Source organism: Centruroides vittatus, unplaced genomic scaffold (assembly GCF_030686945.1).
Source record: "Centruroides vittatus isolate TY-2023 unplaced genomic scaffold, ASM3068694v2 contig_250, whole genome shotgun sequence".
NCBI lineage: Eukaryota > Metazoa > Arthropoda > Arachnida > Scorpiones > Buthidae > Centruroides > Centruroides vittatus.
In genome coordinates, this window is record NW_027121584.1 from 343,936 (window position 1) to 370,319 (window position 26,384).

The 26,384-nt window shown below is 28.0% G+C and overlaps 2 protein-coding genes across 4 annotated transcripts in view; both read right to left on the reverse strand.

Annotated features, from left to right (window-relative positions):
* The window catches only part of Arpc1 (Actin-related protein 2/3 complex, subunit 1A), a 67,140-nt gene extending 65,519 nt beyond the window's left edge, over positions 1–1,621 (reverse strand). Inside the window, exon 1 of one of the 3 annotated variants that reach the window (XM_067265853.1) lies at positions 1,357–1,617. The gene's annotated coding sequence lies outside the window, so the exon portion shown is untranslated. Of the gene's footprint in view, positions 1–1,356 lie in introns of all 3 variants that reach the window. The other 2 variants (XM_067265854.1, XM_067265855.1) reach the window with 2 other exon arrangements.
* A 5,134-nt stretch (positions 1,622–6,755) lies between these two features.
* The window catches only part of Hel89B (histone acetyltransferase 1), a 123,653-nt gene continuing 104,024 nt past the window's right edge, over positions 6,756–26,384 (reverse strand). The window contains exons 31-40 of the mRNA XM_067265837.1: positions 26,129–26,280; positions 24,363–24,504; positions 19,350–19,557; positions 16,359–16,489; positions 16,168–16,272; positions 13,816–13,964; positions 12,354–12,494; positions 9,908–10,115; positions 9,724–9,815; positions 6,756–7,240 (exon numbers count right to left, since the gene is read on the reverse strand). Of these exons, the coding sequence (XP_067121938.1) occupies positions 6,976–7,240; positions 9,724–9,815; positions 9,908–10,115; positions 12,354–12,494; positions 13,816–13,964; positions 16,168–16,272; positions 16,359–16,489; positions 19,350–19,557; positions 24,363–24,504; positions 26,129–26,280 (1,593 nt within the window). The 3' untranslated portion in view covers positions 6,756–6,975. The remainder of the gene's footprint in view (positions 7,241–9,723; positions 9,816–9,907; positions 10,116–12,353; positions 12,495–13,815; positions 13,965–16,167; positions 16,273–16,358; positions 16,490–19,349; positions 19,558–24,362; positions 24,505–26,128; positions 26,281–26,384) is intronic.

Genomic DNA, 26,384 nt, shown 5'->3' on the forward strand with positions numbered 1-26,384 from the left:
CACAAAGCCAATGATTTAGAGAACATCTTTTAAACATTAAAAAAAATGATTAAAATTTGTTTTTAAAGTTATATTTATTTTATCTATCAGATTGATCACTTTGTCTTACAAAATAAAAATAAATTGTAACATATAAAGATTTGGATTAACGTACGTCAGACAAACAATACACTTTATGTTAAATATTAAACACTATATGTACACACACAAATATATGTAGTATACAGTAATATATGTATAGTCTATAATGGACAGAATTGATCATATAAATAGTATTTTTTTAAATTTCTTCATATTTCTGTAATTCTGTAAGAAATAATTGATTAAGACATTTTTTGATACAACCACATCTAAAATATACCAGCACAACTTTGAAAGAAAAGGAGACTGTTTTTAACCAGTAAAATAAAGTAAGTCATCTCGCATCGACCACGTTCGGCAGATTCGACAGTCATAACGGAGCAAATTGGTAGCAATTACGTAACAATCTGAATCCGCCAAACTACGAGCAACGTTGCATCGGTCAGTTTCGGGTAGCATAAACGAAAGACGCTACAGAACGCGACATCAAAACACCAAACACGTTCCGAAAGAGCGCTACCAGAGAGGGGTGTTTGGGACAAAAATACTCGACGGCTCCAGAACCGTGGAGTCTGCCCAACGTAGCCATTTACCACTTACAGTTCAAATGCCATAAACACTCTAAAGCAATTGTAATACTAGTCACTTTAAACAGTAATGGATTTTATTTCAACATTCTATTTATTATAATCATAGCAAATTTGTTATCAAACAATTTACATTAATACAATTTGATCTTTCAATAATAAATGATTAATTTTCTTTAACTAAAATATTTAAAAGTAATTAAATTGAGAGCTTCAATTGATTAGTCATGTGGTTTGACCGGTATTTAAGGCTTTGAATTTGAGTGACAAAGTATATTTTTCAATGTAAAATACGAGAGAAATTCATCGAATTTTGTCGAATTAAACTCGTATTTAGCACTAAGAACAGAGTTCGTCAACCGACGAAGTGACACGATGGTAGCAGCTAGGACAGTGGGTCAAAAGAAAATAGAAAGTATCGACCATAGAGTGTTTATTTCATTTGCAAGAGTGCAGATTCGAATATGTCGACTAAAAAACGATATTAAAGTAAATAAAACGAGAAGTTGGAGGTTTTAATTTGGCAGGAAATGAAGTTAGGCTTAGACTGGGAGGCGTTGTCAGCCGCGCTCGACCACTGTTTGCCTTATAAATGAAATCCTACGGCACCGAATTTCGCTTTTAAACAACGATCGGCTCTACAGCGGCACGTCGAAACGAAGAAAACGTTAGAAAAAAGAATACTTACACTTTTCTAGAAGAAAAATTCGCGGACTCTGGTCAGTCAACACGAACTTTTCTCCGAAGAAACCGGAACCGCACCTGTCCCGCACTCGAATGGCGGAAATGACGAAAGAAGGACCTTCTCCCAAAGCTTTTACGCCTCCGCGAATGACGAATGGGAGCGATCTCGTACGGAAAAAATATCCGGAATAGAAAGTTAAAAATTTACGCTAAATTTCGGAACCGTCAATGACGTCATTACATCCGCGTGTTTCGATCTGAGATTTTAAAGATGAGTCACTCCATGAGTCAGTCGGAAGATAGCTCATCACCCCATCTGGTCAAAAATTATAGAAAAAAAAAACCGCCTTCATTTTCACTTTGTTCGCTACTCGACAGTCGCATCCTTAAAAAAAAAGAAAAAAATGTACACCCTTATACCCGATAAAAACAAAGATTATTTGTTACACTTTAATCGCTTGTTTTTCTTGCCGTCAACGTATTAATTTTTAATACTTCTTGTTATAATGTGGCATTCCCAACAACATTGGTGATTACTTTTGCCAGAAACGGGCCCTAGATGAGCCGGTAGAGCCATTTGTCCCCGGCCTCGCGGCCTCAAAAACGCTAAATACAATTCATTCATTCATTACGTTACTTGTGTATTGAGGATAAAAACCAATCTTTACTCGGCCGAACGGTCAAATGGCGGCCTACTGCTCTAAGGAATTTAGGATTGAATCCATGGCGAACACACTCCCCAAACACCGCCTGACAATAGACCCAGATGGCGAGTAATTCGGTAAATTGTCATACCGCTTCCATAAAGCCGATGATACGGTCTTTGTCAAACACGGTCAAATGTCGGCCGTGCCTGATGCCATTCACTGTGTCGTATGAGCGTGTTTGGCGTTCGAAGACCTTTAAAAAAGCAAATATAAGTGAAATGCCGGACACCGAGCCTCTTCCAGTCTTTTTATAGAATACTAGCGTAGAGGTGCGGGTGCGCAACTTTTTTGCGAAGAGGAAGTGAATTATGCAAACGGTGTGATGTTTATAACGCGTTATACCGAAAATATGCACCACCTAAGATATACTCGTTCGATGTCCGGATGGCCGAGATGTCAAGGTGGCAGCCTACCGCTCTGGGGGACCCGGTTCGAATCCGAACGTATCGAAATATCCCCACGGATATTTTGGGGAGTGACTCATCTCTCACCACCCGGCCGCTCCATTATGTGTCTGGCCGAACCCATAATGGGCTTGCTCTCTTAGTGCCCACAGGGCGGAAAGAGTTTAAAAAATATATATATATATATATATATATATATATATATATATATATATATATATATACACTCGTCAGGGCCGGATTTTCTTATAGGCTAACTAGGCTTCAGCCTAGGGCCTCAAGATCAAGAGGGGCCTACATTCAAATTGTTAGCAAAATTAAAATTACACTATTCTAAAAACAGTGAACACTAAAACACTGAACCGAAAATAAGGAGAAATTCTACGTATATGACTAATAAACAAACTTAAAAATGGGAGGTGAAAGGGCCTCATAAGCGGAATAGCCTAGGGCCTCTTTTCATCTAAATCCGGCCCTGATACTCGTTCATTAATTAGTTATTTAATTTGAGAACAATATGCTTAAATACAAAATATAGTTTTTACAAGCACCCAGATCTAGTCGCATTTTTTTTTTTTCGTTTACATTCTTGGCAAGGGTAAAAGATTTTTTCTATATTAACTATGTGTTCGGGCAGATCCACAATGGCCGACATATCCACGGTGGCAAATTTATTATGAAAGTAATGAAACCTAAGCACCCGGAGTGGCCCTAAAGCAACTTTTTACGGGAGTAACGAATTTTCAACAGAATCGATGGAGATATTTAATTGCTTATTATTAAAAAACCTATTTTAGTGATAAAGCCTCAAAATGTCCCGTATCATACTACAAAAAAAAATCCTCTCTGCTCTAAATATTAAGCTTTTTGCCATTTTATAATAATTAATGATATGTCTTTAAAATAAAATATCATAACAGATGGTGCCACACGCAGTTTTAAATGTTGCCGGGTAAGTTAAGCAACTCGTTGCTGTATTTTTTTTTATATGACCAAAACACAAATTTGGTGGTATGCTTCTGACGTTCTGTTTAAAAGTTTAAAACCCACAGGTACGGAGGAAATGCACGTCCATCGTCACAGCCGACAAAATGGTGAAGAAACGTTTAATACACCCAGATGTGCAGCCAGCGACCGGTTAATGCCTCGATGTTACAGTGTATATCAAATACAGTGGTATACTATTTTCATAGAAAGGTATACAATAATAATAATAAAAACACACACACAACGGATGCTTAATTAGTGTCCTCCTTTCAAATATTTTTATTAAGTGACTCGTATATTTTTCAAATTATTTTTGTTTTGTATTGGTTTAGCAATAAATATATTCGTTTTAAAAATAAATGATTTTTCACACTCAAATTAATCATAATTTGCAATGTTTCCTTGTGAATTATTTAATTTTTTCCCTGTATCTGAGCATTAATATCCTAGCTCTAGTCATAACATATTGTGATTTTGAAGTAATGAATTACAAGTGAATTTAAAGAATTTAATAAATAAGAATAAGAAATAATTTTTTAATGATAAATTTACTTGTAGGATATTCTCTTTTGAATGGAAGAAAAAAAATTATAAGATTTAAATAATAAAATAATTAAGAAAATAAACGATTTTGACTTACACCATTTATTTATACAGAAAAGTTGACAGTTCTAACTCTCCACAGATAAAAACAGAAGGGGGAAAAAAGCATATGTATCAATTTGCTTCAATCACCAGTCTATTGTCCTTCGAGATTAAGTATAAATATATTTAACTGAAAAATTACTACTTGAAATAAAAATTGTTTCATTTTTATAGATGTATTGTACAAACTTCCTCTTTGTACGCTTTTGAATATTCCTTAGCTTTCATATTTAATTCAATATCTGTCGGATATCATAATTACGGACAATATATTTTGACATTGCTCTTGATAAAGGCATATTTTAAACAGTAAACACCATCAAAGTGAAATTGTGATAATGATAATTTATATGGACACAATTTACTATTGGACAATAATATATTGATATACTTTGATTGATAACATCTAGAGTCAAGTGTATCTTTTATATAGTTTGTTCTAAAAACAAAGATCGATTCTCTATATATTTTGTTTATAATTAAAATAAGATAAAATCAAAAATCGTAGAGTGCATTCGGTGTCAAAGTACGGAGGATGTGTACTAAAGAAAACACCACTTTTCACTATTGATTTTCATAGATAATTAACAATATATTACATTTACATTAATACAAATAATAATTAATTATAAAGTTTTACATTAAATATATAATTTCCATACATAAATCAAATTATTTTTTGTTAAACATTACAAAAAAGGATCATCATCTACCTATTATATTACATGTTACCTGCTTGCTTCACAGAATAACTTTGAAAATGAGTTAATTCAGATAATTTTTTCATTTCATTTAAAAAAATATATTTTCATAAATTTGGATGTAGATTTCAACACTTCTTACAGATATGTGAAATCTAATATATAAAACAAAACATTTAACAATCTTTTACATACAGTTTTTAATAGAAATCAATCACTAACAGAATTTTTTTGTAATAAAACTTTTATCTATTTTTATAAAATCCAGATACTTTTTAAATTTTGTTTTATTTGGAATTCAGCTACCATCCCACCCTCTGAATGTTCTGTAATGCTGTTGCATGTATCCACCTCCAAAATTACGTAATGCGTATCTTTCTATCCACTCTCTTAGTTGTACTGAAAAATAATACACACGGGATACTGAACTTAAATTGTTGAAACCAACTGGAGAATAAATCATTTTAAGTAACTAAAATCACCAGATCCAGATAATGAACTGGGTATAGATGGAGTAATGGATGGTCCGTGTTGGTGATCTTTGTTGTGCTCGTGTCTTTCAAGTAGGCTTACCTGATGAAAAATTGTTCTGAAAAGGAGAACATGTTATCTCTTTTGGACACCATGTGGTAATCCTACTTTCAAGTGTCTTTTACCTATTTTTCTTCTTTGTTTACCATTCCTGTTTTCTTATGGTACATAATGAAAACTAGAAATTTCATTCTCTGTTGAGTACTCACAGTTTAGCTATTCATAATTTTCAGCTGTAATTTTTTTTTTTTTTTAGAGACAGCAGGCTTGTAACAGTGGAAGAAAGGTAAAATACTATGAACCATCCAGACTAATATACAATAGAAACTCACTTATCTGAAAATGTTTTCAAAAAACCTGTGTACTGTTGTACTTACTTATATTCCGTGATAAGTTAATATATAATACACAGAAACCACTCTCCATCTAACTAGAAATTACATCATCATTTGTTGATTGTAATGCCACAAAACTAGATCGTGTACATAACATTACACTAGGTTTTTCAATAAATTATCTTCATATACAATAATTATAACTTTAAATTCACAGTGCTTGATGTATTCAAAACATAAAAACAAATGAGTTTCTAGATTATTCGAAATTTTGTTCATCTGAAAGCCTCCTAATCCCTTAAGTTCAAATAATCAAGCTTCCACTGTAATTAGTTTTATTATATAAGAAATAAGACTGTAATAATGCTGACAACTGTAATATATGGAATTTTTATTAGGTATTATGTTAAATGTAAAGTTTTTAAAGAAAATGCAAGATCAATATAATTCACCTTTTATAATATTGTAAGTAAAGCATATTGCTCATTTGACAGAAGAGTCAATAAAATAAAAGGACTGAAGAGAGGGCAAATAAAAATGCATATCCCTAGCTAAACAAATCTCTTGTGTTGGTTTCCTAAGCAAAGGAACTAACACATAATTTAAAAAAATAAAAAATTCTATCTATTGTTAAATAGAAGCATTAATTATAGTTATTATTTTGATACATGACTTTAAATGTATTTCCCTACAGAAAATGATTATGATATTACTTTAAGCAAATTTTCAGTCATATCTGTTGTTATTTGAATTTTGAGATTTGGTCCCTTTCATTTATCTACGTACATAGCTGTTAGCATTTTTGATCTTTTATTTGCAACACATTTGCTGAAATTCACTGCACCACAGATAAATGTTAGGCTAAAATCTATTATTTCTCTAAATGAAAAAAAAAAAAAATGTACAAGATTTTATCTATCAATATAAATAAAATTATTATTACTTAAATTTGAATTTTTTGTTACAGTGAATTAAATTGAAATAGTATACATTTATTATTTATTCACTTTTTCAGAGTAAGTTTGGAATTGATATCATTGTAACACTAATAATAATCTTGTAAGTGTTTAAAAATAATGACAAATTCAGAAAATGGTTAATTATAAAAAGTTTAATGGACTTTCATTTATTACATACAAGGATTGGGCTGTTGCAAGTGTTTAAAATCATTTATAAAAAAATTTCGTATTCTTTATAGTGCAAATTCAAAAAGATTAGTCTCTTAATTGTGACTCATCATCCTCTAAAAATTTAATGGTATGGAATTTTTAGAGTCCAATGTTTTAACAATGCAATTTAACAGTTATATTAACTCACTTCCTGAGAGACTGCATAAAATTTTGTAAATCATATTCTTTTTCATACTGATCTGGACCCCAGAGTTCAGGAAGAGTATCCAGAACTGCTTTGATACCTTTACCTTTAGCCTGATGACCACCACTGCTTTCTGAAGCATCAGACTTTTTGGTTAAATCTAGGGAGAAGAGATCAAGAAGTTGATCTGTTCCCATGGTCTGAAGACTGGCATTTTCTTGGCTGATGACTGTATTTGCAACAGTCAGTTTAAATTTCTGCAAACTAAAAAATAAAATAAAATTTAGTAATTTACATCTTCAAAATGTTACCAGTAATAAAAGCAATAGGTTTTATTTAAAAAATTTATATTAATTTTAGTAATACGGGTACTCCTCACTTTACGACTGAGTTCCATTCCGATGACTACATCGTTAAGCAAATTGGTTGATAAGCGAGGAGCTTGAGTTGGGAATATAGGATCGTTGTAAAATTATACAAATTATGCAACAAACTTCAAATTTATTCACAAAAAGACTATTATAGTATGCTATTAGCCTATTATAGTACGCTTAGTGTGCATGTCACCATCTGCCACTGACCGACACTCAAGCTGAGAAAAGGGATTCTTCAAATTGCAGATTGAAACTCGATTGGTCGTAAGTGCGAGTGGTCGTTAATCAGATAGGTCATAAAGTGAGGTGTACCTGTACTGAAAAGTTTAGTAAGAAAAAACAATAAAACTTGTTAAATTCATTGTGTCATTATGAAGTCTTTTTTCTGCATATATATCTTAAATTTAAGGATTGAATTGTCTGATCTTTTGCATATGCTCATAAAGGATCATAAACTCACACACCTAGATCTCTCTCTCTCTCCAGGTGTAAAATGTAATGTAATAAAATCTCACACTACTACATATGCAACATTGTGGCAAGGTTTTAAGACATTTTGAATAAAATATTTTTAAATGTGTAATTGATTATGCCAAGTTTTGGGTGCTTAAGTATAACCCAGAAACTAAAATAAATAAATAATAATAATAATACATTGGAAGATGCCCTTTTCGAAAGAAATAAAAACTCCAATGATAAAGTCAAAAATTAAAACCATGTTGCTAGTTTTCTTCAATATTAAAGATATGATTTTGATTGAGTAGGTCTGTCAAGGTTGGATTGATTTCTATTATTACACAAAATTTTTTTAAAACTGATGGAATATGTGAGGGGAAAAAAAGACTAAGATTATGGAAAAATGGTTAGTGCCTGATTCAAGATAATGGATCATCTATTGGCAAACAGCTTATAAATGTAGTTGAACATTCATCTTATTCATTGGATTTATCACCATTTGACTTTTGTTTCTTAAAATAAAAAGCCCATTTCCAACATTTTAATAAGCTGATGATGATAATGGAAATGCATTTAAAAGGGCTAAAAGAAAAAACATTAAAATATGCTTTCAAACAGTAGAAATAGTGTATGAATTGATGAATGTAATTTAAAATTTTCTTATAATAAAACTATTTTTAAAAAGTCATATATTTTTTTTTATATATAACCAATCTTGCATTTTTCAATCTAGAAAATATCTCTTTAAGTTTAAAGATTAAATTTCATTCAAAGAAGTTTCTTTGATGTAATGTAAAATGAAAATTAAAATAGTATTTCTACTAGTAAATCGTTTTAAGAAAATAGCACCTAATAAGAATAGTAAGAAATATTTCTGTTCATTGATTAACATGTAAAAATAATGAAAAAAATGATTATATATATAAAAATAATTCTTTATGATAAATACTTTTTGCATTAAAACAAACCAAAATTTTATTTAAATACTTTTTATTAATTTTTTACATTTTAAAGAATATTCTTGTTTTATACGAATCATTAAATATTTATCTTTGAAGTTAGAAATTAATTTTTTTTTATATATGAATATATCCAACCAATTAATTAAATTACAACATTTCCATAATATTTTAACTTTACACCCATCTGTTGTATTTAAGAGATATAATAAATAATCATGCAACTTAATATGTTGACTCAACATATATTAAACTTTCTATTAAAGTTCTATTTCTGTTGAAATAAACTTGATATAGTTTATTCTATAAAAATGAACACACCAGCATTTTATTAATTATAAGATTTTGGTCTGTTTTCTCAAAAATAGATGTATTTTCAAAGAGAGGATAGGTTTTGATTTAATTACATGTATTGTTGTTTGAAAATCCAATAACTTATATTCATACAAATACACAAACATATGCATTTACCATACATCAAAGTATTATATTATATGAATAAACTGTAACTTCACAACTGAACTAAAACCACGAGATATGCTTTAATGGAGCATATAAATAACTATTACATAGCTTTCAAGTACTTTCAAGTTATCTCACTCATTATCTCAAAATAAAATGTCACCTTGTTTTATTTTATTTTAATAATTTATTCTACTGTTTATTACTAAGTAGAGATGATTAATAGTAATTATTACTGTTAATAATCTCTCCTTGTTTTTTTCATTTTATTTTGTGTTATAAAATATTTAAACATTCTATTTGAGTTCCCATAGCAATGTGTTCTTGTTTGTTTTTCCTGAAGACAAGTTAACTTGAAAAGTACATGGTATTTTAAAAAGTATGTAACCTTAGATAATATAATAGACCTATTTCATTACATCAAATGATATTTCTACTGATATTTGATTTAAATTTCAAAAAATAGATAAAACTTAGAGAGTAAAATTGGGCTTACCCCATTATCTTCTCTTCCAGAGTTCCTCTAGTAACTAAACGATAAACATTAACAACTTTTTTCTGACCAATACGATGAGCACGATCCATAGCCTATAAAATATTAATTTATATTTTGAATATTTTAAATTTAAAAAATTAAATAAATATCATAATATATATAATATAAATTAGTAAAATTCTACCTGAAGATCTTTCATAGGATTCCAGTCATGTTCTACAAATATTACTGTATCTGCACCAGTTAAATTCAAACCTAAACCTCCAACTTGTGTAGTTAATAACAATACATCAATGGATGGATCAGCATTAAAACGACGTACCACTGTGTGACGCATACCAGGAGGAATGCTACCATCCAGCCTCAAATAACTGACAGATGGCATGTGTGTTCTATAGAAACAGCAATATTTAATAATAATAATAATAATAATAAATTTATTTATTTAATTAATAATTACTAAGCAGTTACTAAGATATATTTTTTACAAATAAAATAAAGAAATTGTTTTTAAGATGAGGAGCCAATAATCATTATTTATACAATTAAATATTTTTAGGAAGTACAGTAGAGAGTCGTTAATCTGAACCCCGGTAATCCAAATCGCTGGTTATCTGAACGATTTTCAGTCGGACTGTGTCATGCAGAATCAAACGTTTTTGATACTAGATTTACTTTTAAAGTATAATTTTCATGTTTTTATATTCTTCAATATATTTATTTTGTTTGTACAAAATAAAGAAATAATTTTTAACAATACAACAGCCTCGATTATTATTATAAAAATTTTCGTTAGGCTTAAAATCGACGAAAATTCAACACGAAGCGACACGCAATGGAAAAAAATTTGAACATCGGATAGGTTAATATATTTTTTCGTACATAATTGGTTATCCGAACAACCTCAGTCCCCAATTGATTCGGATTAACGACTCTCTACTGTATAATTCCCATGTCAAAACGTAATATCACAGAAAGAACAAAAATTTCATAAAAACAAAATAATATAATCAATTTCAGAAGCTTATAAATTCTTTAAACAGTACAAAAACTATTATTTTACCTTCATTATGTATTTGAAATAATTGTTCAAATACTGATATATAGTGGAAACATAAAGTCATTTTAAAACTGTTTATTCATTTTTAATCCATATATATTGCCAAATAACTTATTACAATTTTTATTCTAATGACATATGTAATTTAATTTAATTTAATTTAATTTGTATACAGTAAAACCAGTGAGAGGAACAATCTCCCTACGATGGAAACTTATGGAAGCCAGAAAATTGCATTTATTTTAGCATTGCCATTTTTCTCACACAATAGCCTGTTTACAATGAAACCTGTGAATTACAAATGAAAAGTTACGTATCTCTATAGTTATAAATTGTGTTATACCTCTTATTAATTTACAATAATTAGAACTTGTCAAAAACGAAAATTTAAACTAAAGAATCCTGAATCAAAAAGCCTGATAAATACACTAGGAATGAAATCAAATTTACCAATATTTATTTTGCTTATACTGTATCTTAGTTCCTACAGATACCAGCAAAAAGTATGCACTATTTTTCAAATCAACATTGACCTCATAACTAGAGTGTGACTTTCTATTGCTTACACCAGCATTTCTCAAAGTGGACGATAACGTCCCCTTGTGGGCGATGAGTAAATCTAGGGGGCGCTGGAGGCAGGTTACTGAACGGTGACTAAAGGCAAAAGTTGGGGTCACTGACAGCTGTTCCCTTTCCTCTGTTAAACTGATAAGAGGAAACATTGCATTTAATGGTTTCCAGATGTTGAGAACAATTTATGGCAAGGGCACAAAGTATGAGATTCATAGAAAAGTTTTCCTAAGAATATTTCCAATCCTTTCTCACACAAGAGAAAATGGGTTAGGGGGCATTTGGTATAACTTTATGGAACAAAGGGGGTGGTGGATCAAAAAAGTTTGGGAATCACTGGCTTACACCTTTACACCTCAACAGAAACTTTTTCAGTGTGTAAAAGAAAAGCATGTTCTACTCAATTTTGTATTTATATTTATGCTGTATTTTTTATATATTTGCATTTCTGATTTCTGATCTAAGTACATTTAGTTTTTTTAAAATATTAAGAATATTGCTCTGATTTCACAATACAGTGTCATATTAAACAATATATATTACTGAAAATGTTGATAATTCACAGTTAATTATGACTATAAATACAGAGGAAGCTCAACACTATTAAATTCAAGCAAACCATTCAAGATGACATATAAAAGTCAATATTTTCAAGGAAACAATACAAAGAAATTTTACTTAGAACATGTGTACTTTCTTTTTTTTCATTTCAGAATACACATTAATGTATATTTTATTTTCTGTGTCCCCTTTTCTTTTTATTTTGAAATCTTTTCAATAAATGTAACTATCATATCCAGATTAAAGATTGGCAAAAAAATATATTCACATTTTAAAGCAACAACCACTTCTGTTGTAACTTGTCTAAGCCAAAAAGTTTACAAGGTCCCATGCAATTCTGGCTTTTACAGGTTTTATTGTATAATATTAATTCAATTCTTAAACTGTTATAATTATTAAATATAAAAAATTTTTTAAATAAAAATAAAAATTTACTCACTTAAATAAATCAACTTCCAGAATATCCAGCATGCTCTTGAGCTGACAAAATACTAATGCTCGATGCTGGCTAACAACTAGCTCTGTTCCTGTATTACTATTTAGGGCTTCTGTGCCAATGCCACAATCTAAGAGCAATTGTCTACAATAGCAAATGCAAAAAAAATTAATGCAATCAAAAATAATCAATTGTTATTCTGTTAAATTTTAACCTACTAAATATATCTTTTTAAAAAATTTAAATATTTTTAGAAAAATCATTTGCATATAACAATAAATTATATAACAATTAATTAATTAATTAATATTTTTATTGTTTTTATTGATTTTAAGAAAAATAGCGGTTAATGTTACCTTAGATAGCCAAGATGGCAGCTCGTCTCCAATTCCAACAAGGAAACAGTGGGACGCACGTTCTAACCTAACCTAACTTAACCTATTCTAATAATTTGGTTGCTAATAATTATGGAAGTTTATTAGAATAGGTTAGGCTAGGTTAGAATGTGCGTCTCACTATTTCCTTGTTGGAATTAGAGACGAGCCACCATCTTGGCTACCTAAGGTAACATTAACCAAAATAGTTAAAAAGGAAAAGAGAAATCTATTTTAAAAAAGAACTTATTATAACAACATATGATACACTACATTATATTTCATTAAATTCACATATTGTTATATCCACATAAACAAACATCACTAAACCCAATAAATTTGCAAAACCAAACTACCGGATTACATCAAGCTACTTTTCCCATGATTCTTTTCTTACAAAATATTCTAAATTATTTAATAAATATTAATTTAATTATAATTATTAAATTTAATCAAAGCTGGCACCTAACACCTCCCTCTAGTAACAAATTATTTAGTAATTAATTAATGTGTAATTGCAGAAAATTAGCTTGATGTAATCCAGTAGTTGTTCGGCTTTATTGCTTTGTGTTAATTCAATGTAATTCATAATTTTAATACCATATCTCTTATTGTAACCAAAGTAAAAATTTTTAAATAAACAACCTAAACAACTGGATGCAGTTAAAATAAGCATTCTAACACCAAAATCCACCAAGGAAAAATACTTTAATATAACACACAAAACAAACATTTTCAACCATTGTAAAGTATGGTACATTAATTGGATGCTTTTCCATTCCTGTAAAAGCACAAACAATAATTCATTTGAACTTTACGTGTAATAGATGACACATATGTGTATGTTACATTCAATAAAATTGATGTTCCTTTTATTTAAATACTATATTCCAATTGTAATTTCCATTTGAATTTACCCAGTTAAACCTGATAGTGACTGTTTAAAACAGTTGAAAACATTTGTTTTGCTTATTAAAGTATTTTTCTTTACTGGATAGAGTGTTTATTTAGAAATGTTTAATACACATTAAACTATGTATAACATAAGAAAACAGTAAAATTAAATCACTACAATTAATACTAATATTTACTTCAAAGCACAGAGCTTGGCTGCATGATGAATGTCAGAAAGAGTTGAATTCTGTTCCTTTAGTTGAGTACTAATACGTTCAAATTCAGGATGCTGATTACTTAATACTAATTTTGGATGGTTGCACACTTTTCTCAAATACTGCAGAGCCTAAAAAATTTCAATATGTAAGCATAAATTCAGTTTTATTTAATATAAATATTAGCATATGATAAGTAATAAAAAAATAATTTATTTAAAAATTTTAAAAGTATAACAAATTTTATGTTTATATTGAAAGCCTTTAAGATAAACTTTAAACTAACATTTTAAAAACTGAAAAATATTGCAGCAAATAATTTTTATGAATAGGATTTAATTCAAACATTAGAATAATAATGTTCCAAATTTTGAATATCTTTTTCTTATCGCATTATATTAACATACAGTATTTGTTGTTATTCTGATAAAATGTTCTGTAATGCTGAAACTTAAAGTGAAAGTTTCATTAGTATTTTATCCAGTTTCATTTCACTTATAAAATTTATTAAAATTGCTTGAGAAAACATTTCATTAAAGTTTACAATTTTTTTAATAACAATTTTTCATTTGAGAGTTGCAAATTAGAATATGATGGCAAAAATAAGGTAAACATAATAAGTAATGATGATGCCACTTCTTTTAAACATACCCAATCAGACTGTTTATCTTGAATGTAAGTTATTTTTTGCGATTGAATACAGTTTTAAAAGTAAACAGTAAACAACTACCTGATATATTTATTGCCAAACACATCTGCCTTGTGCAGATATGTTACTGGCAATGTACCCACACAGTAAGCAGGAGTTGCAGATTCAAGTAAAATTTTTTTTTCAAAATATTCTAAATTAACTTAATTCTAATTATTAAACTTATCAAGAGATGGTAGCCACTTATGTCTAGCCAAAATGATTTGTATTTAATCAATTATTAGCCTTAATATAGTGATAGATAATCTGGCATTTGAAAATGTTTTTCATTAAGATTATTAATGAAATATAATCAAATGTTAATTTTTTGATAAAAGCGTGATAAAGAAGAATCTGCTTATTGTAATTACTTATAAACTCACATAAACTGATAACAACAACAAACCAACAACATTAAATGGCACTAGTAAATAAAACTACAATTAGTTGAAATTTCTTTCTATTCATTCCAACATTAAAAAGACATGTTAAAATAATAAATAAATATTTTGGTTTTATATAATTATAATTAATTAATAGTAATTCATGCAGTCTATAACTGAAATAACAAATGCCAAAAATTTAACTGTTATACTATAAACAAATAATAATTAAATTAACTTTTAAAGTATTGGTTAAATTGATAAAATAACTGGTAACTGATAACAAGTGTAAATTGTTAATCATATGTTGAGACCAATAAGAAAAAACTTAAAAATGCTCCTTTACTTGAAACTAATGACTTAAACTTATTACAATAATGGTGTATTTTAAATGTGTTTTGGGACTTTTTCAATGTAATCACAATTAGCAACTGATAACGGTAGTTGCTACTATTGTTATCAGTGTATTTTAACATTTTTGCTACCAAGTGATGCAATTTTGCATCATTCAAATTCTGATAATTTTTTTAAATTGCATGTGCATTGTTTTTCAGATGTCATTTATTACTATCTGAAAATGTAACAAATAGTTTGGAGATTATACTTTATTGATTGGTTTAATACTTTTTCCATTATATATTTAATTATAACGGTTTTTTATCATTTTGTCCTCGGGTAGATGCTGGTGACACACTTTCCCATCATTATATGTAATTCAATAAATATTGAAAATTAAATGTTAAAATGAATAAAATTTCTTTTTATTCTAAATCTGTATATAACAGTGACATATCTTATGAAAAAAAAAAAAAAAAACAAACAAACTGGCATATTTGGTGAATCATTTTGGTTCAATGCAGCAGCAGCAAAAGTGTTGATGTACTGTACTTTAACTTGAAAATTGATAATAATGTGGTAAAGAATAATTAAGTTTAATGCTTTAATTGTGCAAGAGATAACGGTTTAAGTTAATTTTTTCACTTCAGTTAATATATCTCTACTTATAAAAAATAATAAAAATTAAATGCTGATTACAACAAATAACATCTATTCAACCCTGATATACAAGCATATATAAGTCAGACCTGAATAACTTAACAAAATTACGTGTGATAAAATTACACATAATCACAACAGACATTGCACTTATTTCTGAATGTAAGGTAGAATATTTGTCTTAATATACTTTTCCATAAAAAATCATATTAATTTAAATAATTTTGATTACATTGATATATTTTACAAAATTATTGAATATTTTACCTGGAAAATATGTGATGTTGCAACATTACTAGATGAATCATCTTCAAGTGTATTTTCAAGATTCTTCTTAGCCTGACTTTTAGCAAAATCTTCATATAATTGTACCTAGAATTAATATATAAATAATAAATTTTAAAAAAGAATGTTATACTCTTCAAATATTTATAGTTTTTGGAATTTGTTTTTTTTACCTGAAGATGGCTGAGTTCACAATAGTAATCTTGAATGATTTTAGGAGGCAAGTCTTGTAGAACATCATCTTTCATTCTTCTTAATAAAAATGGCAAAACTTGTCTATGAAGAGATTCCATAGCCAAAACACCTAAAAAAAAATTGGATTAATTTTATCTTTGAGGTTATTATATTATATAATTTATAAATGATAATATATTTTTAAAAACTTTATTCATATTTATTTCTAATATTTTAATTTTTATACAATAATATTTATATCTTTTCTTTCAACAATGTATTTAAAATTACTGTAATAAAAAGTTTTGTTTTTATTTTAATTTTTAAAATACATCTATCTTCTCATACAGTAACTCTGTATCGAAGTAACTTGCTTTTTCTCACTAACAATAAAACGTTAAAACTTGCTTAATAAACTTTGTCAGGCAATAATATACATCATATTTCTTCAGTAACTGATAGTGCAAGACTGAAATTATTTGCTGTAAACAGTAAGGTTTTAATTTTTATATTGTGAACTGAGGTTCTAGCTGGTACATTTTAAAATAATTTCCTCGGTAATTTTTATGAAAATTCTGTAATTGATTATGGATTACATTCATTTTTCTGTATTTTTACATACAGTTATCATTTCTTTAAATGTTACATCATCTCAATTTAAATGAAATTTTTGTTTGAAAATGGTGACTATTATTATTATGTTGGGTTTAGTGAGTAATACTCAGTTGACACCAGTTGCTACCAGCCCATGATTGCTTAATGGCATCTATGATTTTTATATGTTGTGTCGTGTCCATATAATGTGAGTGTAAGTTTAATAGTAAGTTATTTGAGTCTGCTAGAGTTACTGCTTTATGTAACCATAACGTTTCTTGTTTTTTATAGAAAAACTCTTGCAGTGTCTGTATTTTTTGTAGCGAAGATTTACTATGTCAATCAGGCCATGTCCATCATCTTTACATGAAAGGGTTAATCTTTCTATGTTGGATTTAGGATGAAGTTGTTTATGCTTAGTAAGGGTTGTTCTTGTTTTCCTTTGAAGTTGTTCAAGATCTGTGTGAGTCCAATGTATAACTCCAAACGAATACATGAGTACTGGAATGACATATGTGTTTATTTCTTTAACTGTGTGTTTTGCATTTAACTGTGTTCTGAGAATAGCATTTAACCTATTTTGGTATTCTTTAATTAATCTTTACTTTATTTGTGCATGTTCTGTTAGTTTAGCCTGTTAGAATCCTAAATACTCTTAAAACTTGCCCGCTTCCATGGTTTCAATAACATCTCTATTTCCAAGTGCAAAATCTCCTTTCTACGAGACTCCTTTTTCTATGTGAAGTGTTTTGCATTTGTCTAGGCCATACTCCATTTGTATGTCCTTGGTGTATGAATGTATATTTGTGTGGATGCATAAAGTTTTACGTCATTCATGTACATGAGATGCGACAGTGTATACTGTGTTGTTTTTTCATGTCTGATATTGTAACCATATTGCATGTTGTTTAACATGTCAGATAATGGGTTCAGGGCTAAGCAAAACCAGAGAGAACTCAAGGAATCTTTTGGAAAAATTCCTCACCTAATGAATATTTGGTATGTTTGTATGGAAGTGTTATGAATCCCGAGATATAGCATTGTTCTCCAGTGCTGCATAGTGTTTCGGAAGAATGCAATGAGTGATGGATGTATTTTGTACATGTGTAGGATATGTAGCAGCCAACTGTGTGGAACACTGTGTAGGGTCTGTAATATTGTTGTTTTTAGGTTTCATGTAGGTGATGCCCTGAGTAAGAAATTTTGGCATGTCTTGTGGATTGATGATAATGTGTGTTAGGTGTTTAGCTAGTTCCTGGTGCAGTGTTGTAAACTTTTTGTACCTTATTATTATTATTTTGTATTTTTAATACATTCTAAAATAAAAATTCATATCATGTTAATGAATAAATAAAAACCAAAATAAAACAAGGTTTGGCTTCTTTATGTGTGCATAAATGAAACATGTCAATATCTTTAATAAAATAAACAATTTTTAGTTAATAAATAAATTCAAATTTATAATTGGATTTAATCTAAGAAATATTGCCACACTTTCATAAACTTTTTCTGAATAGGCATTCAAAAGTTATTACAAAATTTAATAATAAAATTCTCTGAGGAACTGCTGTTAACTTAACTGAAATTATCTGAATATTTTTTATCAAAATCTTTAGATAAAAAGATTATTTAAAATTCATAATTAAATATTTTCTCAAAGTATATGAAATAATAACTTTCCTAAACATAAAACATTACCATATTATAATTGAATTTTAAATAACACATAATTTAATTATTAAAAATGAAATGATAGGTGTAATAATCCATGTTAGTGAACTAATTTTATATATATATATATATACACTAATAAATAAATATATATATATATATATATATATATATATATATATACATACATACTAATAAATTAGTTATTAATATATATACAAATCAAAGATCTATCTTAATTAAAAATTTTTGTACTTAAATCATTTTACATTTTCTTTAATAATGAAATGAAAATAAAAGTATTTATAACCAGAACTTATTTAATATCAATTAATTCAAATTATATATATGATATGGTATAAAATTTCTTGATAAGCAAACTTCATAATTTCTAATCAATGAAGTTTTGTATGCAAAAATATGAAAAAATATTGTATCATTAAATGCCTCTACACTTAAACTTGTTGAAACTAAAGATAATTTATCACAAAATTTCAATTATTTTAATATATAATTTTTTTACAAGAAAAAACAACTTAATAATCCTAAAACAGAAAACAAATTATTATAAATTATTTAGTAACTTATTTCTGTAAAATATTATTATTATTTAAAAATGATTTATAATGAAAGTAAAAAAAATATTCTTAAACATTTAATATAATATGAAAATTTCATTACATACAAATTTTCATTCATGTAATATTTAAAAAATTCTTATTCACCTGCTTCTTGCTCCTTAGATGATGATTTTGCATCTCGACTTTGCAAAATTGGCTTACTGTAACAGGCAGTGAACTGTTTTTCAGTTCCAAGAAATCCAGGCATTAAAAAGTCAAAGAGAGACCATAATTCCAGTACATTATTTTGAATTGGAGTACCTGTCAATATCAATCTATGATTTGCTGATAGTTGTTTAATAGCTTTGGCTAACTGTAAAGGAAAAAAATTATTCTTTCTCAATGAAGAAAGTATTATTAACTTCAAACTTTTTCCTTTTCATAATTTATATAAATATAAGAGTAACCTTGTTTAAAAAATTTTTTTACAATTCTCATATTTACCGACATTTATAAATTGTAGCAAATTCATTTTAATACCATATTTACTCAAATGTAAGATGCACTATTTTTATGTTTTAGTATCTCTGAACCTAGGTGTTTCTTAGATTCAATGTAATATGTCATAATAAGCAACCTTTAGTGCCATGCATCTTACTTCTCTGTTACAAATTCTATCATCATTTTAATGATTTTATTAGACCAATACATTTGTAATAGCAAATATTTAAGAGGTTGACTTAGCTTAACCTTGTTAGCCTTACAGTAATGTCACAATTACTCACAAAAGCTGGACAAATCATTCCTCGACACATACAACTATTAGTCTTTAATTTAAAATTGGTAAGGTTTAATTCTACACTGATAAATGCTTTTGATCTATTAATAGATCTACTTTGGGTCTATATAGCTCAACATTCTAATTTTGGAATGTACAATACATATGCTCATTACAATATTTAAAATTTAGAAATAAATTTGAAATTCAAAAATTGTTCAAAATAAGTTAAATTAAAGTTTACTGGTTTTAAAATTAAGGTTAATAGTTGTATGTATTACAGTAATGTAATAAATACTTGGATGAGAGTCTCAATTGTTTAGCACTCTTTCTAGAAATTTTGCATTTATAATGTTTTAAACAGCACTAGAGAGGTTTTGAGCATTGAATCTAATGTTGATTTAGAAGAGCTTAACACAAATTGAACAGGTTTCTGACTTCAACACCACAGAAGACAGTGATATATAACTTACTGAACAAATATATGTCAACAGAAGCAGTTCTATTGACATAAATAATAATCTGTGGATGAGCATATAAAAATTGAATTGTGTCTTAGATATGCTGACATTTTATATTTAAGTAAATATGGTAGCTGCTAACCAATTTAAATTTTTTGGTAATTAAAAAATATTAATCCTTTTGGCTCTGATGTTCAAATATTATTTAATGTTACACAATGTATAGCTTTATATTTCAAACTTTCATTTCCTGATGCAATAACTATTCAAAAATATCAAGCAAACAACCTTTCTACTTTTCAGCACACTTATTTAATGATTGGACAAACATTTTCAAACTGCTTTACATTAACTTCAGGTCTACCTATATATTAACAAAAAAAAATAATATATAGTTAGACCTGAAGTTGATCTGTAAAGTAGTTTCAAAATGTTTATCCAATCATTAAATAAGTGTGTTGGAAAGTAAAAAGGTTTTTGCAGGATATTTTTGAATTATTTTCCAATTGGAATTTGCTTTTTTCAATAATTATTATGACTGTTCTAAAATTTTATGATTTTCCTACTAATAAAACATAATTATAGATCAAAAGGATTAATCTTTCAAGCAGTGGTTATGTATTAATCACAAAAAGTATTAATAATGTTTACAAAAAATTTTGCTTATGTAATGCCATCATTATTTTTGATGTTGATAGAAAGCTCTCTCTGTAATAACATCAAAGTAACAAATAAATAATAGCATCCAAAATTTGTATATTTTGCTAGTTCTTAGTTAATAATCAATTATTTCAATCATAATAAATGGTCAAAATATTAAATAAAAACTGTATATAAAACAGTTTGAAATAATAAATATGAATAAATTTGTCCATTGAAAAAGTATAACAGAAAAAAAAAATAAATACTTCTGAAATGTGTGTGCAAGCACATGCTACATATATCTTGGACAGAATATTACACTAATACCATTTTAAAAGAACTGAATATTGACATTATCTTCCACAAAAGTCAATCTTAACTCAGATATTTTGGTAATGTGACAAAGAGAATCTACAGCATAAAAATACTGATTATGAAAGAAAGACAGAGGAAGGTGAAACAAAGTCATCTTATATTGAATCAACAAGACAAAGCAACTTACAGAATGGAAACTGCAAGAGTATAATCAAAGTGTGAGAGTCCAGATTTGGGGCTTCTTTATTTTTAAAATATTTGTAGAAATTATATTTGATAATTTCACGAAGGATGTACAATTCTTTCGTTTTTACAAGAGAGGGGAAGTTGAACTTCCTTTAGACGACCGACTTGAGAGATGATTCAGATATGGCCTTTGTACACGTTACTGAGCCGTCGCTATAAAAAGAGGCATTTTTCTGCCATTTGGGGTAGCTCTTCCAATGAAACTACCATAAGATGGCAGTTCATAAAAACCAAACTTTGCCATATGAAGTTATGTATAGTGTTGGCCATATAGAAGATGTAATTAATTTATAAATGTGTACCTAGCTTCTCCTCAAAATCTTCTCCCAATGTAAAGAATGTAAAGTTGACTGAAGCCAAGAATAAACCTCAAGTGAAGGTAACATGAATTGTTAGATTGATGTAAACTCTCTCATGGGTATAGGATAATTTAGATTAAGTTAGATAAGTTGGTATCTCCACGAGGTAAGTCTAGAATATATCATTTGTAATTTCATTAATTAGGATTCTATTTCATTCATATTTTTATTGTATTTATCCATTTAATTTGGTTATATTAAATTTTATTGTTATTGTTTTAACATGGCCTCATTTGTGACTCAAATTTGAACTAACAACCTTTCCACTTACTCACGACTCTCCCACTCAAAATTCCTCGCGAAAGAATGTTAGCGTGCCTAACGCTATAACTAGGCTGGTGTTAGGAAAAACAACTTGCAGGAGTTCACATGAATTTCTGCTCTTTAACAAAAACTTAGGAAGTCATCCTTCGACGACAGTGGGCTAGTCTCACAGACTAAACGCCAATTAAGCGGTAAAGAGTACTATCAAGACTCTCTGCCCCCGGCTATCCCCTCACAAAAGAAAGCATTAAATAACCACTCACCACACCACAGTAACTTAAAAAATTACGCACTTGGAACCAATATACGATGCAATAACGCCAAAAAATTTTCCAAAAACATCGAAAAACAAACATTTTCAAACCCCTTCTGGGCTCTGGAAATTCAATTAATGAATGCTGTTAACTTTGAGCTTGATCTTGAGTTCAAACAATTTACAAAAAGTCCATTTCTGATTGATTGATGTGAATAATTAATGATTTCAAACAATGATCAGATCCAATCATTGTTTGCACCATTTCAAAGAACATAAAAAGCTGTGTTAATCTGCCAAATTTCTTCTGTTTTAGTAAAAACTTGGCTAAGTTACAATCATTTCCCAAAAAATTTTCTTTTTTGTGTTTCTCAATACTAAAGTGACAATTACAAACTCTGAGATTGGGTGTACTTTGCAGAAAATCAAGCTATATATGTTTTGTAGAACTGATCTGCTCTCTATGATGGTGCAAATGGCAGCCTTCTAGGATCAATAGCTGTTGAATGATAAATGGTCAAAGTGGCCAAACAGGCTAAAAAATGCACAAAATGAAATTCAGACCAAGAAAACTTGCTAAAAATCTCACTTTTGCTTTTAGAGGATAGTGAATGTGGAAAAAATACAACTGAGTGACCACTGAACAAAAAGTCAACTTTTTGATCACTAGTCATTTTCAAAAAGAAAAATCAACCATATGTTTGCAGTTAGAGCTTTTTTCATGCAACAACTCTCATGAAGCATCTGAATGGCTTCATAAATGTACTTTATGAAAAATTCACTTTTTCTTATGATAGGGTTTCAGTTTTACACAGGGCATCCTCAAAGTGGATGTTTACTGGAAATTCATACTTTAACCCCTAATAATGGGCATTGTTTTTTCCAGATCATCTCCACGCCAAAAATAGCTTCTGTGCAATGAAAAGATGAATTGATTAAGCTATTAAATTTTGTTCTAAAACCAATGGTTTAGGCAAGACGATTTTTTGAATGAAAACAGTCTTACATAAAATATTTGCATTTAGTGCTACGTTTACACTTAGGATATTGACAACTGACAGCTCTAATTATGGAGGTAGGATAACTCTTAAAAAGTTCACAAGAATCATTTAACAGCTTCTTTCTGCAATGCACTGTTCGGGAGATACCATCACTATTCTTTGTTTTCATTTTCAATTGAAAGTACATGTGACCACAAAAAGGCAATAATTTTCCCACAATCACTGGTTAATACTGTTATAAATATAATTATTATTAAACTGCATGTTTAAGATTACACTAATTCTGATGGCATTAAACAGCTTATAAAAATATTTATGATTACAATAAGCAGAGTTTATTGTATTACCAAAAATAAAGCTTGTTCCACTGTTCTAAAATTTTTTCTTTCTTATACTGAACAATAAATGTCCACAGAAAAAGAATTTTCTTTCAATATTAGACTTTAGGATAGTATCAAAGCAATTAATATAAAACAGCCACAAAATCAAAGTTTAAACAAGTATATATGCAGAAATATTTGTAAAATTAGTTTGATTTCATGATTTTGAAAAACTGAACATTACAACAGTAGTCTTCCCATAAAGAATTCTCATTTCTTAATATATACAAAATTAAAATGCGTGTAAGGTAAACTAAAATAAAAAATTTGTAATAAGTCATTTTTAAAATTAACTAATAAAAATGGAAAAATAATATGAATATATTAAGTTACTGTATGCTGACTAAAAAATAGTTTTTATATTTATAAGAATAAAAATGATAAGAATAAACACACACACTGTTTATACTTTATTGTTTGTTTATAATTAATTGCAATAAAAAACTTATATTTGTATTTGATATATATGATATACATACTTTTGTTTTTCCATTTTTGATAATATGACCTTCATCTAAAATACAGTAATTCCAATGGAATGAACTGAAGAAATCAATGTCATTTCGAACAATATCGTATGAAGCAATTATTAAATTATGTTTTTTTGCTTTATTGCGGAGTCTGAAAAGTTTATGAAATTACAATTAGATAATTTTTAAAATAAATTTTATTTATATTTGAAAATTAATGTTTAGATATTATTTTATTGCACAAATATCCAAATACTAAAAATACTAAAAAATAAAAATAAAAATAATCAAAATACTAAAAAAATAAAATGATTTTTCTTAATGTTAATTATAAAAACATTTATATATTAATTTTAAGAAAATAATATTTTAGTTCTAATAATAAAATTTTGTTTATAACTTAACCCGATGTACTGTACATATGTAATAAGCCAACAACTATCAGATTATATTTGACTATTATATTGCGATTATTTTAAATTAATTACTAAGTAATTAGTCGCTAGAGGAAGGCGTTAGCTGCCATCTCTTATTAGATTTAATAATTATAATTAAATTTAAAAAAATCTGGAAGAAAACAATTGGCCTGAACTGGAGGCTTCGGGAGTGTAACTGGCAACGCATCTGCACGGTAAGCGGCAGTTGCAGGTTTGGGTAAATTATTTTCTTCCAGAATTTTCTAAATTATTTAAGTTAATTATAATTATTAAATCTAATAAGAGATGGCACCTAATTCCTCCCTCTAGTGACAAATTATTTAGTAATTAATTTAGAATATTGTAATATAATAGCTCGATATCATCTGGTAGTTGTTGGCTTATTACATTTATAACTTATTTATATTAATATCAGAAGCATTTTTTAATATTCATTAATAAATGCACATCATAAGATATATAGTTATTACTAAAATATAATATTTACAATAGATAAAATAAATGTAATCTACAGTTTACTTAAAAATTAGAATTATTCTTCATAATTAATAGACATTCTTGCATGATTCTCAGTAAAATTACATTAACTAACATAATTAATACATGTATAACTAGTGATGTTAAAAAAATTACTATAAATTCCATCACAGATACAAGAGCATTATGAAGTGATGTAAAATGTCAGGATTGGACCACCAAAGGTGGTTAGGAGTGCAGCATCTATTGATATATTATATATATAGATATCTCTAAAATAAAATTCAGATTTACATTATAGCTTCATTGATTAGAGTAAAATGAATGTAAACCTGTTATCCATTAAATTAATAAATAAATATCTTTTAATTATATTTATTAAATTTAATAAGAGATAGCACCTAATGCCTACCTCTAGGATAAATTACTTAGCATTTAATTATTAACAGTAGCAGTAATATAGCCCAATCTAATTTGGCAATCATTTGGTTTTAACATAACTATTGGCTTTTAGATGCTTATATTTGTCTTTGAAATATTAAGGATCAAACTTTGATGCCTAAAAGGACCTTAATATATTTGACTTTTTTAAGATATCAGGTTTTTCTGGTAATATATTTAACAATCCCTATTGAATATATTATTACATTTTTTTTATAAACAGTCTACTTCTATTTAAACATTACATTATACATATTCACCTATGGCACCAAATATAGTATAAGGAAAAAATTGTACTATCTGTCTGCATTAGATTTATATATGTCAAAAGTACTTGCATATATTTAACTATTCGAGTAAATAAATCTACATTGTACATAGCTTAAATTTTTATTTAAAACATTATTAATTACTAAATACCTTATTCTTTCAGCAGGAGGTCCTGTATAATGAAGAGGATTTAGATACTGTGGAGAAATAAATTTTTCAACTTCATAAACCCAATGACCAGTCAATGTTGGAGGACAAATTACAAGAGAGGGTAACGGCTTGCTATCTGGACTTTTTGTTTCCTATTAGTTTAAAAAAAAATGTCCATAAATATCATTTTGTAACTGATTTTTACATTATTTATGTCTGATCATAGTAACCAATATTTTCTTTTTTTAATATAAAA